Source organism: Epinephelus fuscoguttatus, linkage group LG2, assembly GCF_011397635.1.
Source record: "Epinephelus fuscoguttatus linkage group LG2, E.fuscoguttatus.final_Chr_v1".
Classification (NCBI taxonomy): domain Eukaryota; kingdom Metazoa; phylum Chordata; class Actinopteri; order Perciformes; family Serranidae; genus Epinephelus; species Epinephelus fuscoguttatus.
In genome coordinates, this window is record NC_064753.1 from 11,508,841 (window position 1) to 11,525,418 (window position 16,578).

Sequence of the window (16,578 nt, forward strand, 5' to 3'; positions counted from 1 at the left end):
TAACAAGCTTTCAGTCTTGTCTGTTTTGTTGCATTTGTGTGGGGTTTTTTTGTTGCCTTTTTCAGTTGTTTTCTCTTGTAGCAAAAAGACCGTTTTTTCATTTTGTCAGTGTGACCTTATCACTTAGTTTGAGCTATGCGCTGTCATTAGCTGTGTAATGTTTGATGCATTTTTAATTAACTTTTGGGCTCATGTGGCACCCGTACACATGAGCAAACACACAAAGACACACACAAGCGTGCACACAGAGCTTCACACTGATAAACACATCCTTATTGGCAAGATTAATCTGTTAATCTCATTGCAGATAGGGGTGTCCATCAAATATTTAGTGAACAAACTTCCCTTTCCTAAATTGGCAATAATGTATGAGCCAGAGGGGAAATGACCTATATGCTGTGGGTGTGTGTGTGTATGTGTGTGTCATGAGGGAATCTGTCTCACAGCGTGTATTTGTGTAATTTGCTGGCGAGTGTGTGTGTGTTTAATTCATCATCTCTGGGGGCGGCGACCTTTTTTTTGTTTAAATCTTGAGCTTATCTCGACAAAACTTTTTCATTTCTTTAATCTTTTTCTCTTTTTTTTCCTCTTCCTCCTTCGGCTCGGAAATGTCACTTCAAGACGTTGCCCTCGTTAGCTGGGGATTGAAGCCTTTGAGGGTCACGCTTCTAATAATCTGCCAAATTCCGGGAGAGAGATGCCTTGCAGAATATAACGTCTCTTATTTTTGTCCCGTTTTGTCTTCTCCACTCAGCCCCTCCTCGGCTGTCGCTGTCTATCTTTATTTCTCTTGATCTACTGTATATCTGCTATCTATGGCTTACTTGCTTTCACGCTCTTCTCTTTCTCCTCCCTCTATTCTTTACTGAAACAGTTTTTGGTGTCACTCTCATTATATTGTCTGAGAAAGGCTCTGTAGTGACCCACTATCAACCCTTATATCCTCTTAAGTCCCTGTCTTTTTCATAAAAGCTTCTCTATCAAATTTGTTTAAGAGATAGAGAGATTATTGTTTTACAATATATAGAACAATGTTATCCAACACTGTGTAGAGAAATTATAATATGGTGTGATAAGCAAAAGTTGACTAGGTGATTACAGTTGAGGCCAGTTATCATCAGACACACTGTATCAGCTAGTGTTAATCTGAAACACATATGTCTTAAGACCTATTCAGACGGGATTAGTTTTACATAGGTACGTGGGGTACACTAGCTGGTAACTTGGTTATCACAGTGCATTAACAGCTGTACTTAAAGTGCAACTTGCAGGTTAAATGTTTTTAAAAATATATACATAACCTTGTCTGAAAATTACCATATGAGAAGTTAATTCACAATTTATTATGGTTTACATGACATGAGGGCACAAATTCAGAGGAAAAAGTGGCTCTTTTTAGCTCCTCTTCTAAAAACGCTTTTTTTTTTTTTTCAACATCGCCTGATACTACGTCACGAGAGGACTCTGCATCCTTGACCCTGCCTCTGTCCAATGCGCAGTAGTACGTGGTAGTGAGTCTGAGTGGTAGTAAACTTGTGAGTTAGTATTTTTTCGGTTGTTAACAGTGCATTTCACCATTTGTGATTATGCCGAATTATTGTGCTTGTGCAGGTTGCACAAACTCGAGTCTGTCAGGACATCGAGTCCACCGTTTTCCAGACAGAAAAAGGAGTGGAGTTAGTTTTCGTGCCTGGATGCGTTTTGTGCAGGTGAAGAGGCGCAATTTCACGGCTTCATCTGTGACCAAAAATGCGGTCATGTGCAGCACTCATTTTGGACAGGAGGATTATGTTCCTGGCGGAGCCCGCCCGCCCTCGCACATACCCCCGAGGTGCGGAGAGGGAGACCCGAGCCTCAGGGGTATGTGCGAGGGCGGTCGGGCTCCGTGGAGAGGGAGGCCTCCGTGTTTGAGACGGGAGCGGGCGGCGTGAGGGTGGATGGGCAGTGTGAGGCATGTTATGTCTGGTCTGGGGGTCAGATTCTCCACCAGAGCCCTGAAGGCTTCCACCTCCCTGCAGCACATACTCTCCACAGCTGAGGGCATGGGCTGGCAGTTCCCACACAAGCACCTATCATACAAAAAATTATCAGGAAATCTTCATATCTCTCTCTCTCTCTCTCCCTCTCTCCCCTGCGGACGTCAATACACAGTAATGTGGAGTTATAACATGCATAGCAAGACACGTCTGATACAAGCTGATATTTGCGCATTAGTTTCTGTTATGGGTAAGTAGCATTAGTTAATACTGACAGAACTATTGGTAGCTTTGTTATAACTTAATACGTGACGGCAAACGTAATGTTGTGATGTGAACACAGCGTTAGACATCGTTAGCTGTTGTTAGCTAACGCTGGTCGTTCACCAAGACACCTGCCCAGTTCTCCACTGGTTCTCCTCACACCACAGCTCTATTTCTCTCCTGTGGCCGTTATTTCTCCCAACGCTGATCTGTTCCTGGTCTCTTGGACGCCTAGCAGGCTCATAATTATAAGCCTTGGGCCGTCATATGCATATGAATGTACATTTTCAACCTCTTCAGTCTCAAAACTAGTACTGGGGTCCATGTTTATTAATGTTACACTCAATCGAATTCGGCCGGACTCCCTTACGCTACGTCACTTCCGGTTAGTGGGTTTTTAGATGCGGAAGCAAAATTATCTCCCAAAAACAACCCCAAAAGTCACTGTAATGTGTATATGTTTTTGTTTTAATCAAGTTTCTACATCATTTTCCTACACATTTATTCACCATGGTCTCCAACCTGGAAGTTGGGCTTTAACTCTGATAATGCCAATGCTAATTTTAGCTAGCCAAAAACAGGCTTGAAAACCATTAAAACGATATGTACTTAAGAACTGAACATCTAACTCCTTAGAGGGTTTTTCAGTACAACCAAATGCTGAACAAGACCCTTTTTTAAGTCATCAAAACCTTACAATTAACATTAATGAACTGAAAACTACCAAAATAGCAGCAGCAATGGCTACGCCCATACTCTGTGAATCTGGGGTTATGCCATGGTTACGTCACCTAGCCAATGTTGCTGTGGAAACCTGTTAACAGACTGTCACTATGAGCTACCACCCCTTTAATTATGCATAAATCTAAGCCTTAATAATATTTAAAGGTGAATTACATTGAAATTCAGCCCCCATGCAGTTATCATGAATGTAGAAATTAGCTATAGACACCAAAACTGTATCAGGATGTAAACATGTTTATTTCTGTGGTAAGGTTTGGCATTTTAACATGGGGGTCTATGGGAATTGACTCACTTTTGGAGCCAGCCTCAAGTGGACATTATAGGAACTGCAGTTTTTGGCACTTAAATGTTGGCTTCACTTTTCAGCCCTGATCCAAACCAAATATGGAGGTGGTTGGAGATACGATTCCAACCAGATTATTACCGATGCGTCTCAGTCCGGACACTCTGGACGCTCTAATCAGATTTCAGTGTCTTTTGCATCATTCACAATGTGACACACAACTCCGACATCAAATCCAGAGTGACAGAGGCACTGAGCAGAAACCATGCAAACTAAATGGCTGCTGGAAGTTATGGAGAGGGGCTGGGGGGCACTTCTGTACTGGTAAAACTGGACGTAGCAAAGACCTCAATTTCTCATGCTTCCATGTTGGAAAGCCACTCCACCAGTGCATCTGTAGTTACTGATGGCTACATCGTTACCACAGCAACCGATGCAAATAGGTTGATAATGAAACACAAATCCGATTTGATCAATTGCATATGACAGTGTGTATAATCTGTCATAAAGATATGATTTGAGAAACAAATCTGAATCACCTGCAGTCTGAACCTTAGCCCAGCTCTCATCCTGTCAGGCGCAGACAAAAAGAGATACTTCCTTTCAATGTGAGTGGAGTCAGTGTTTGTTATAAAAATCAATGGGGCTGAATAGGAGACTCATTTGAGTCAGAGGAGATTGGCTCTGACAAGAATTGCACACAAAACTGAAAGATATCCTGCGCCCTTAGGTAAAAATTCTTTAAATATTTTAATGCCATAGTCCAAAATGGATGCATTTCGGCCTGAAGCAAGCAATGTTTCCTCTTTTTTATATTCCACTATAGTTGTAAGACAGATGCACACACACAGCTACGGTGTGATACAAGAATACAGAACAGATGCAATGATCCTTTCTCCTCAGTTCTTATTACTGCATATGTTGCTAAGATCATGTGAAGTTAATTATTGTCATTAGCATTAAAAGCTAGTGTTGTAGTTATAATGGTGAATGGTGGAGTTGTGAGTGATTTTATCAAAATAAACCTCTTACATGAAGAATTAGCTTTGAATCAGAAGATTGTCAGCATATAATATAATTCATGTGAGAGGTGGTAACAATTGGTGATGGCATTTACATTTTTAGCCATACGAACAGCAAGGCTTGCTCCAACACCAAAAATATCATTTAAGTGGGTGCCGTGAAATTTTTCATATAGACATTTATGGTCCCCAGAGGATGGATGCTCCTGACCCCTTTTGATCTCTGTTGTGTCACCACCATGAAGCTGACCTTTTTGGTATTTAGTGAAATGTCTCGACAGCTATTGGAGGGATTTAAGTGAAACTTGTAAGCCAAGTCACCCCCTGAGCCCCTAATAAATATATTACGTTTTACTGACTCTAGTCCAGTGAACCAATCAAGCGCATTCTTAGGGGAACATAAAAATGTTGTGTAGCCCACATCTAATGTGATGGATTCACCAGATGAAGTCACAGCAGTTCACATTCAGTCTCAGATATTTCTGTTATTTTGAGTTGTCGCTACCCCACTCCCATGGTAGTGCATGCATGAAGGGTGGAGAAAATAACAAGAATACCTGAGAGTATACAATGTAGTTCAATACAACATCACAAATTTCAGCCTGTTGGATCAAAACCTCTCTGTTGCAGATACAAAATAAATGCAATTTAATTTATCACTCTTGCATTAAATTGTACATGTGTTGCTATATTTGTGTCTGTCCCTTTTTCCCATGATTCTACGCATTATCTACTTACCTACTTAAATTGTCCTCACACTGCATCAGCATTATCTCTGTCCACCAGCTTAACTCTGTCAATATTATTATCAATCAATGTTTTCCTCTGTGTGTGACCATCTCATGAGCCTTTCAGACCAGCTACAGTGTTTCCCAGGCTTATTTAAGGGCACATTTTGGCTTTACCCAAAAAACTTGAATAAATGACTGCAGGGAGGCAGGATGAGAGTGAGGCAAATGAAAGAATGAGGGGGAATGGCACACTTCAAACATGATATGAAGTGAGATAGAAAAGAGGATAGAAAAGTAAACGTAAGCCGAGGTGGATGATGTAGAGAGGGAGGAGATGGCAGGGAGGATAATGAAGGAATGAAGGGAGAGAGGAGGAGAGGAGAGGAGAGGATGAGATAGAGAAGAGAGCAGCATTACATCCCTGTGTGATCTGAAGTGGGAATTATTTCCATCACACTGTCAATTCTCCCTCTATCCCTCTACCTCCACCTTTCCCTGTCTTTCTCAAACTACATTTTTCTATTCTTTCTACACTGTGTCGAGCTTCCTCTACATTTTCCTTCTATTTGTCTGTCTGTCTCTGTGTTTTTTAAATGTCTAATTGTATATGAGGACATCAGCAACGGTAATGATAAAACACATGATTTAAAAAAAGATGACGCACAGCAGCTTCTGAGTATACGCGGTAAAAGTCAGCTTTTGTCGTTAATATGTTTTTCAAGCTGTTGGATACAGTGCTGCAGCTCTGCCTGCTGTCTCCTACAAAAATATAATGTTTAGCTTTATCTAGGAATTCATCTAAGAAAGCTCATTTAGTAAGCTGTGGCAGCTTCAGATGTACAAAATTTCTATCCATATAGTTCTCGTCATGTATTTAGGAAATTCAGTTTTAAGAATATATTCTAAACCTCAACTTGTCCTCTTCATGGAACTATATTTAGAAATGCCTGCCTTCTAACACGATCAAAGTTAAATACCTGGTGAGTGTTACTGTGTTCATGAGATCAGACATTCTGCCATTAGCAACTCTCCAAAAAAAATGTAATCATAGTCTTAAGATTTTTGGAGTGATTTTGGTTTTGGAGTGCTGTGTGAGGTCTTCAGTGGCACGAGGGTGATCGTAAGGCCCAGACACACCAAATCGACATCAAAAAAACACTGGCGACAAAGGCTGACTGTTGGATCGCCTCTCTTCACTTGTGCCTTGGCCAAGAAGTTGCATTTGAACACACTACAAAGACTACAACCAATGGCCATCTAGCATGTACGTTCTTCCCCTACGTGAGAGGAAATAATAATAACCACCAGCAGGTGCCGTTAGGGCTTATATGTAATTCAGAAAAAGAAAACAGGAGGCAGGAAATATTCAAGAGGTCAGTTAGCACTTTAACAACACGACCAGATGTTTAAAAGAATAAATGATAACTGTCCGCCAGTGAGCGAAAATACATACATTTACAAACTGTTTTGGCTCAAGAGCTGAGTGGATAAAAAAACAAAACAAAAAAAAACATGCTTAGTATAGAATGTTTGTTTCGATCCTGCGTCCTTTTGACTTTAGCCATTTGTTTACTTTCCTCGCTTCTGTTTTTCTTCTCATGCACTGAGCTGAACTCCTAAACAGAGTGATTTCATTGCTCAACAAGGGCCAACTAGCACCAGTGGTGTGGGACACATCACAAATACTAGTGAAAAGATGCTCAGTGATGGCCTGATATTGACAGACGGTAAGCCGCTGGCTTGGTGTTTCAGGACCCTTAAGTGGGCTCTCCACTTTTAATTAGAAATTTAAACACTTGTTTGAGCAAATGAAATGTTACAACTGTAGTGACGTGTTCAAATTCAAATTGTACAGTCTATAAGCTCAGTGGACAGTTTGAAGTAGTTTGCTTTGTGGTCCAGCAGCGGACATTGAGTGGATGAATGTATAAATAATAATGAAAGGCAGTAGGAGGCAAAGCCGTGCTGATTAGATAATCACTACACCAAAGTAGCTTAGAAGCCATTTGTGGAAGTATTTTGGGTTCCACCCTGTAGAGGGCAAAATTACCACCAAAGATAAAACTGTTTGTCTACTTTGTAAAAAAGCTGCTGCCTCACTCTGCAAATAGAATAAATCTGAGGACTCACCCATAAGCTTACCACCAGAGAGAAGCGGGGCGTGGCCAGAAACAGGCTTTTTTTGCATTTGCTTTTCGATTGTTGCTACTTATAGGTTCACTTTCTTCTGACTGTTTAGTGGACATCAACAAAAAGACTTCAACAGCCCCTCTGAGGGTGACCTCCAGCTCACCCGGTAGAGTGTGCGTCCCATATAGGCTTAGTCCCTGCAGTGGCCCCGGCTCGATTCTGACCATTTGCTGCATATCATCTCCTTTCTCTCTCTCCCCCCCATTTCCTGTCACTCTCCAGCTGCTCTATATTAAAGGCAATAAAGCCCTGAAAAAATCTTTAAGAAAGTCACCCCCATTTGCTGATAAATGGACCAATCTCGTATGTCATTAATCTAGTTTTACGGCCAAACCTGGCCTTTCATCGAACATACAGAGATTTAAGATTTAATGTTAAGTACCACTTTCACATGATTGAAAAGGATATGTTTGTAAATTGGAAGTGAATTGTACCTTTTTTTAGAATTACACAAAAAATCTCTTGTCTGTCCTTTTTTTGCCACAGCATCATCTCAGATACATGACTGACCTTCCCACACATGCCCAACATGATCAATGCTGTGAACACCAACCAAGAACAATCGATTTGGATCCATCTGCTGTATTTGTTGTACCTTTTAGCTGAATGCCGTATGTCTGAGTAGCTTCCACAGGCATCACACATTTGTTGAACTTGAGGTGTATGCATGCATGTTCATGTGCATGTGTATGTTCCTGGATGCATATGGGGATCTGTCAGCAGGCCCATGTTTGTGTGCTCGCAGTTCTGTTTCCAGGACTAGACTCTTAATAGATGCACAGCATATGCCAGACAAAACAGGCCCATCTGCCTTATCACTGAGGTAATTGCATTTTTCAAAGTGACAGCGGCCAATGCATAATTCATCATTAGGTAAAGCACAACGAAGTCCCACAACCAAGTGTGTCAGCTAGCTTCACTGCAGGTAGGATGGAGGGAGGCTGCGCTGCGACCAGCAGCTAAGATAGGGAGATTTTTTCAGACAGCGAGACAGGAATGTGTTTGGAGGTGATATTTAAAATTGGAAAGGCTGTCATCATGCTGTGTGTGTATGTCTGCGTGAATGTGTGTGTGTGTGTGTGTGTGTGTGTGTGTGTGTGTGTGTGCGTGCGTGCGTGCGTGCAGGTAAGTCAGCATGTTAACAGGACAGCCTATTTCTCTCTGCTCTCCCCTCAGGCGTTCTCTCTCCACTCATCTTATTATATTGTGTTACATCCAACCTCTCCTCCTCTCCCTTTTTTCTGCCTGCTTCATTCTCTCCTCAACCACTGCATACCTTTCACACTATTATTTTTTTTACCTTCATTTCCCTTTGTTTTTTTTCTCTCCTTTCACTAGCTGTCTTGTCATGTTTTCAACCAGTCTGCTCCGCTTTCTGACTCGTTTTGCTTTTTCAGTCTCACATTCTTCATCGCTTTCTCTCAGACTCCGGCAGAAATACGTGTACTTGTAAAACGGAGGTACTGGAGTGCTGCCCGGCTAATTGAGATCAGTCAGTTGTGTGAACAGTATCACATAACAACATGCAGCTACGTTTATGTGAAAGACATCCCTTCAGACCATATTAATGAAATAAAAATGCAGCAATGGGATAAATAAAATCTCCTAATCAAGTACCATTTTGTGATATCCCTGGCATTTAGCAATATCCTAATCCATATGCAAATGATAGAGTCTCCTGGGTTTATGGTTTCAGTTTCAAGTTCAGATATTAATTTGCACATTTTAATATGCAATTTAATGCAAATTACAAAGTACATCCAACACAAAAGTGTCCTTCATTGAAGGTAAAACCTGCGTCACCCTCTTTCTTATTCCAATATCTGCTGCGCGGTAATTATGCATAAGTAGTACTGTCAATTAGAAGGACCCACCCACAGTGATCTACACACTAATTAGCACTTTATTTTTGAATACATTTAAAAATGTTGCGCATGTTGCAAGTGTTGTGTATTAGAAGGAAAATTCACAACTTCCATTTGTGTTTTTATACACTATTATAATATACTAGCGGTTTTCAAACTGTGAGGCACGCCTCCCCAGGGAGGCACGAAAGAGTTGAAGGAGGGGGCATGGAGGGAGAGACGTGAGGCAAAGATACTGCATGAGGTGAAAGGGACAGGTGCATGCCAATCTTCTGGAAACAACAAGAACTTAGTTATTGTAGTTTGGCTCACTGATGTGAGCTGCGGCAGTGTCTGTGGCACAACGCTGATACACATATTATTAGAGTCAGTGTGACTTATATTTCCTGGGGATATTCTTATCTCCATCCATTGTGAATGAATGTCCAGAAATGTGTTTAGAAGTCATAGAAAAAAGACACTATAATTCCAGAACTTGCCTGAGAATTATCACGTTTTCAAGCTTTCCTCAGTAATTCAGTGACAGTTGTCTGTACATCCATGAGAAACAGACAGGGGTACCACCACAGAAGAAAGGCAATTTACTGCTGTAGACAGGGGCAGCAGCAAAACATATTTTAACCACCTAAATAAGGCCCAACTCAAAAAGTTAATATCAGTTTAAGTGTAAGCTATATTTAGAATATTTACACCATTTCACCTTCCCGTCAGACAGCCCTCTCCGATGGGAAACTGAAGCTGTTAAAACCATCTATGAACTCTCCCAAGCCACCAGACCCCCCTGACAAAAACAGTAACTTTACTTTGTAGCACAAAGGAGTTGCTGGTCTACCACCATCTCGATCGGTTAGGTGGCTTGTGGTCTTGTGTGATTTTGGAGAATCTGAACCCTTTTAAAGTCACACAGAACTGATATATTATTTTTTGATACATTTTGCTGCAGCCCTCGTCCGCACCAGTATATTGCTTGGCTCATGTCCATACTCCTGTCTGCTTCTCCAAACTAGGAACGTGTCGACCGCCATCAACTGCATGTAATTCACTGAATATGGAAAAGTACCTCATACAACCCGACTTCAGAACATCCAAACTGTCCCTTTAAGATTGGAGACTGGAGAAGGACTAAATTTGATTTAAACCCAAAATGAGCATGTTTGATGACTTTGTGTACATGTGCCCATTTTGTAAGATGTGGGGCTTTCGTTCAAAACTGGCAGATGAAAGCAAACTCTACATGTAGAGTATCATGCCATGTGACAGTTTTGACTTTTGATTTGTGACACATGCAGAGTGAACCTTTTCTGCAGAAATGAATGTGGAATGATTGTAGATGCACTCCTTTGGCTCCGGACCAGGTGACATGGGAGAAAGATGTGGGAGAGAGGTATTTTAGAAACAAGGAGCTCTTTTTCTTAATTGCCTTGGGCTTATGGAGGTATACAGAATAATATGTCTAGTGAAAGACTTCCAGAGTTGGAAACTGTGTTTTGTGTGTTTATGTAAGCATTTATGTATTTTTATAACTCACATTTCTCCCCTTCTATTACACCTTTAGCACACACAGCTGCAGTAAACACACAGATCTTTATCAGATCATAGGGTTGGTAATGAGACACAGGCTTCTGGCTGCATCCTGCTCTGTGCATCTGTGCGTGTGCATATTGTGATTTGCATTGTTATTGGTGTTGTGTGGTACTCTATGAATGCCAATGTGTCAATGCATATCTGCGCAGTTTCTGGGTATTGTCTTGTAGTCTCCCTCTCTCTCTCTCTCTCTCTCTCTCTCTCTCTCTCTCTCTCTCTCTCTCTCTCTCTCTCTCTCTCTCTCATCTTGTAGTCTTTACCTACTTTCTCCTCTGTTTTTTCTCCATTCCTTGGCCCCATCCTTCCCAGGCCTCCCTCTCCTTGGCGCCCTCTTCGTTTCAACCCACACCTGCAGTTTCCTCCCTCTGCAAGTCTCTCAGCCAATCTCCATCACACCACGCACTGTCAGCGGGACTGAGAGATGAAAAGCAGGAGGGAGGGAAGGAGGGAGGGAGGGAGCGATGGTGAATAAAGAGCAGGAGAGATGGACAGAGAAACAGAGGCATTAAGACTGAGGAGAGAGTAATAGGAGGGAGACAGAATGACTGACAGAGAAGTGAGCTAGAGGAGGAAGAAGAGAGGGGAGGAGGGCGGGAGAGGAATTGAGTGAGGGAGAGCATAACGGGAATAAAAGAGAGACAGATGAATAGATAGATGAAAGAGGGTATTCATTGAGGTAAGGACAGGTGGGACAGAGGGAAGGAGCATTACTGTGTGTGTGTGTTTGTGTATCAGAACTGACAGTAAACATCGGAGACAGAATGGCGAGTTAAAACCTCTGTAGGACTGAATTAGCACTCATTCTGTCTCTGTCTCTGCCTGTTTCTTTGTTTCTCTGCATACAGTACCTCACCATCTACACATTTATCTATACTGCAAAACACGAAATACTGAGTATTTCAGTTTGTTTTTTTATTACAGTTACAGCAATGCAACTAATTAGACACCAATGCCCATATCTAAATGTTTTTGGAAATAAAAAAAATCACTGTTATGGTTCCAACCATGACTGCACTAGATATTTGCAGCACCTCTGCCGCCTCTGCCTGGATGTTTTTTTTTTGTTTGCTAACTCATCCTTCATTTAGAATTTAGACAGATTGGAAGTTTGCAAAATTGTGCTGAACAAATAGTGTTGCACTTCCACAAAGCTGGGGCCCTTGATAGAAACAGATTAGAAAACAAACAAATGGTTATAATATGTACAAAAGAGATATCCTAACTTTTAGTCCCTGGCATAGTTGAAGCACATTTCCCATAATGCAACTTCATAGCATGTTTCTAGTTGTTAGCCCCTATACGCTAAATAAATAATCTGTAGGCAACAGGATTTGGTGTCAGAAGCATTTTGATTTCCATTTCTAGTCCGAGTGACCAATTACATTTTAGCAGCAGGTAGTCTGTGTGGAGAGGCAGAACGTATTGGCCAAAATGTAATCTTGGAAGCCATCAGCTGTCATCTGACAATGATTTAAGATTAGCCAAAATAACCGGCATAAGGAAGAGGAAGTCTTGGCCTGGATATCTGCTTGCTACAGCGGATCTCCCAAAACATTGGATGTTGCCCAGAGAGGCTGGCCATTGATGATGATGATGATGAGGTGATGGGCAAGCCAAGATAACCTTGAGTGCTCCTAAACTGATGAGTGGGGGGGGGGGCTACAGATGAAGTGGTCACAGCTTTCTAAGCATAGGTATTTGCAGGTGTTCTTTTATTTCATACCATTGCTTTTTGCAAGATTTTTGATTGTTGACAGACAGTGCAAGCAATTTCAAAACATAACTTCAGGCTCCAGAAGTTTGAAATGTTTAAAAATCAGTAGATGTAATGCATAACAAAAATGATTGTTAGTCACAGCCCAAGTGCAAAAGTGGAGGTAAACTTGACATGTCATTTCGTTATTACAGCGTGTGCAGACTTTAAATTATGAGTCACTACCTTGAAAATGGTCAAAATTAAAAATGAATGAACTGCAGGACACCTTCCAGAGATTTCCTCATTTTGTATCCTGTCATTACCATTTCTTTTTCTTTTTTTTCTCTGTCCACACGGCAGAGAAATACTTTTTTCCTTTACAGTGATTTAAAGGAAACTGACTAGAAAAAACGCGCAAACAAACTATCTGCTTTATAGTCTCTTCTCACTTCCCACTGATACCTATATGTAGTTTCACCTTTGAATTCAGCATTTTTCATTGTTAGTAGTAATGACTACTGTAATGACATGACAGTATGGGAAAACAAATCTAACTTTGGAAACAAATACAATTACCAATGTCAATCGCAGTTAGACTTTTTTTTTTTTTTTTTATAATTTTACAACATGGATTTGTTGACTTATTATCCTAAATAGTGTATCTCCTCATCTATCTCACATTTTCTCCTCCTTTCTGCCTCTCGCTCAGTTGCCCCTGACAGCCACATTCAGTTTCTCCTCCTCCTCTGCTTTGTACTGTCATTCATCATCAGTGTCATTCAGTTTTCCCCTTCCACATGGCACAACATCTGCTTGGGAGTGTTGCACTTGCCCCGTTGAAAAGGATTCAGACAAACCGTGCGATGAGAAGCCTGGAAGCAGTTTCACCTCTCTATGTCTGGTGTCAATTTATATGCCAGCCTCTGAACACAGAGTGTGTGTCTTTATGAAATAGCCAAATCTCAGAAGCTGTGCAGCACACCAAATATCAGACATTCAGAGGTTTTTGTTAATTCGTGTTTTTCATAATACAGCAATAAATTGATCAGAAAACTTGTTTACTTAAATGTTTGTATGTTCTTTTAATTATCAGAGTGTTTTTTGCACATTAATAGACCTTTCTCACAGACCTGTCATAGGAAAAAAAAAATAGGCATGGAGGCATCACACCAGGGCCCTGGAACTTGAACTCTTAAATGGTATGCAGTGCCTATTAACATTATTAAATACACATGTGTGATGTCTAAATATCAAAAGTGATTAAAGAAGTTCCTGTCAAACAACTATAACCATTTTGTGAGTAAACAATGACTTCAGACAGTATCTATTGATGACTGATATTATCCTTTACAGACCTAAATTTTGTGCAATTTCCATTAATGTCTCAACCCCATGTGATAAAACTGAGAATAACAACTGGTGTTTAGAAAAAAACAAACATTCGATTAAAAGAAAGACTGACATAAATTAATAAAGAAGAGAAACATATCATAGTGAACACGAAAGAGAAAATAACATGCGCTGATGACGCCCTCCTAGATCCATATTCTTCATAGCCAAATGATAAAAATAACCTTTTTTCCATATTTTGATTGACATGATATGTATAACAGTGACATTCCCTTTAGATTTGGATGTTTTCCTTTAGTTATTGATATGTAATATTGATATACAAAACTGTACCAAACATACCACAGTCGCTGTTATCTGCCCAGAAGTATTGTTGCTTCCACGAAAGTAGACAAGCCCTCTTTCTTTATGTAGCCTCATAAGTTTCTTTTTGAGTACAAGTGAGATACCGAACGCATCCCATAATGCATTTACTCTGTCATTTGTTTTGAAAATAACGACATCTTCTAAAATGCGCTCATGTCTCAGACTCTGACTTGCTGCCCAGGCCAGTGACTGGCCAGTCAACTTGCCCTGCAAAATCTTTTCCTGGCCCCGGGCCATCAGGACAGTGGTTGCCAGTTCAATTTCAATTTCGATTATCATTTGGCTCAAGTAACAATCACGATGATCAAGGTAAATGTAATAATTTATTGTGGTTTTAGGTTGTATTTCCAAGCCCTGGTTTCACGCTGAATTTTGGCAAAACCTCTGATTATTTCTGAGTGTATTTCAGCCCGAACAATTGCACTCACTACACCATCTGTAGTAACACACCACCACAAAAAGAGGGATTTTAATTATGTCTAGTATAGGCTTTACTGAGGCCTCACTTTATTCATGTTTATACTGTAGTGGATGTGTGCACTACTCTGCAGCTGAAATCTGTAATTTGAACTACATAATTTGGAAGCCTTGAAGGAATTTATGCAGTTTCTGCTTTCCTTCAGCACCACAATGTTTTGTTTCAGGCTTCACAGAGTCGAAGACCTGAAGACATTGGAAACCAACAAGTAGATCATAATGATGTCTGTTTTTGCAGATGCAAATGTGGTGAAACATGATTTATTATTCAGTCGACATCACTTAATGAAGGATTATTTTGTCATGGTAAGTGTACGTGTGGTGTGAAATTTTAAACTGAACCTGGTGCGCTGAAGTGTTTTTGCTTTGAAGAGCTGTTGTTTTGATTCGGGAGGCTCTGTCACTGTTTATGCATTAGATGAAGCCTGCATGGCATTATGATAATAATAATAATTAATAGCGATGAAAATCAGTGGAGAAAATGATTTCTTCAAGTCAACTGACATTATTTAAAGGCATCAAAGAGACAAGTGCTGCTTGGATGTGTGTTTGCTCATAGGAAACAAGCAGGTGTTCCTGTGATCCAGTTCACACATTAAAAAAAAAAAAAAAAAAACAGAAACAATTTCTTTGTTGCCAGAAACTGCGCTGCGCTCAAAGTCATCTCCAGAACAAATCCATGGCGTTCTGACGGAGTGAAAATATTAAAATAGCACAGTTTTAGAAAACAAAAGGATCACACTTCCCACTGGTTCAATCCAACACTGCTGCCGCTCAATCTAATTCTCTGTGTCTGTTTCTGACAGATGGTGATGGCTACCAGGACCACCTCCTCCCCGTGTGTTTAGATGTTGCCTGTCAAAGCAGTGCCATCTACCTGGCCAAGTCAGGCTCAAAAGAGGTACGTAACACACACACATGACCACACTGACAGCTGTGTTCAAAGTCATTCTAATGGATTAGCTTGGTTTCTACACGGTAAACCACTTTATTTTTTGTATTTAGCACTCTTCTATGAGCTGCTCTTTACTATTCCATTCTTTAAAACACCACTTCGTACTACTCTGCTTTCTGTTCTTACCTTCTGCTTAAATCTGTCAGACAGTGGGGCACCGCTCTGTTCTTTGTTACACTTCTCTGATTTGTACAACACTGCTTTGTTCAACTGTCCTCTTCTCTACTGGTTCTTATTACATGCTCAGTGGATGCATAGGGACCACAGTCCACTGCTGCTAGGCGAGCTATTACTTGACCCCACCACCCACCATGACCTCCTCCGACATTTTCTTTTTTGTTAGTTTGTTTTTTTGTTTTTTTGCAGCAGTTTAAAAACGTTATGCAACTCTGGCCTTTTCTACTTGGAGAGGTTGGTAATCTCTATCATGTCTGAAAGAGGTCACTTGTAGGTGATCTAAGTGTCGCCATTAGCACACATCTGCAAGATACCTAGATAGATAGATGGATACATACATAGATTTGACAATCATTAAATACTGCTTCACCTGAAGACAGTTTCCACATACATCTACAACTGTCGAGGATTTAATTACACAAGAACGCCGCAGACTTATTTCCTTTGTGATCCTCTGGGAGGGCAAGATGCCAGGTCTGGCATGGCCAATAGGTGCAAATACAATATCCATATATTTACTGACAAAAATAAAAGAGACATAAAAGGACAACACTGTATTAGTTATTGCAAGGTCCCTATTATGAGAGACTGTTTGCTAACCAGTTCTTCAGAACTTGCTTGAAATTTCTCTCTGCTTCACTCAGTTTCAGAGACACTGGAAGTTTATTACATTCAATTGCAGCCATATATAGAAAGGTGTTTTTGCTGCGGTCAAGCCGGCCACAGCAGCCATGCCACAATGAAATTAGTTTTAAGTCGGATATTCGGCAGGCATTCATTCCGAACCCATTAGCATCTTCTTTTAGTTTCCATTTCACTCGAGAACAGCAAGCTCACCTCCCAGCCCTCCTGTTTACCGCTGGAGGCTGACGGGACCCTCAATTGTACGATGAATGGA

The 16,578-nt window shown here is 40.8% G+C and overlaps 1 protein-coding gene across 1 annotated transcript in view; it reads left to right on the plus strand.

Annotated features, from left to right (window-relative positions):
• The window catches only part of itfg1 (integrin alpha FG-GAP repeat containing 1), a 181,890-nt gene that overhangs the window by 45,510 nt on the left and 119,802 nt on the right, over nucleotides 1-16,578 (plus strand). Inside the window, exon 9 of the mRNA XM_049602359.1 lies at nucleotides 15,355-15,449. Coding sequence (XP_049458316.1) covers nucleotides 15,355-15,449 — 95 coding nt within the window. The remainder of the gene's footprint in view (nucleotides 1-15,354; nucleotides 15,450-16,578) is intronic.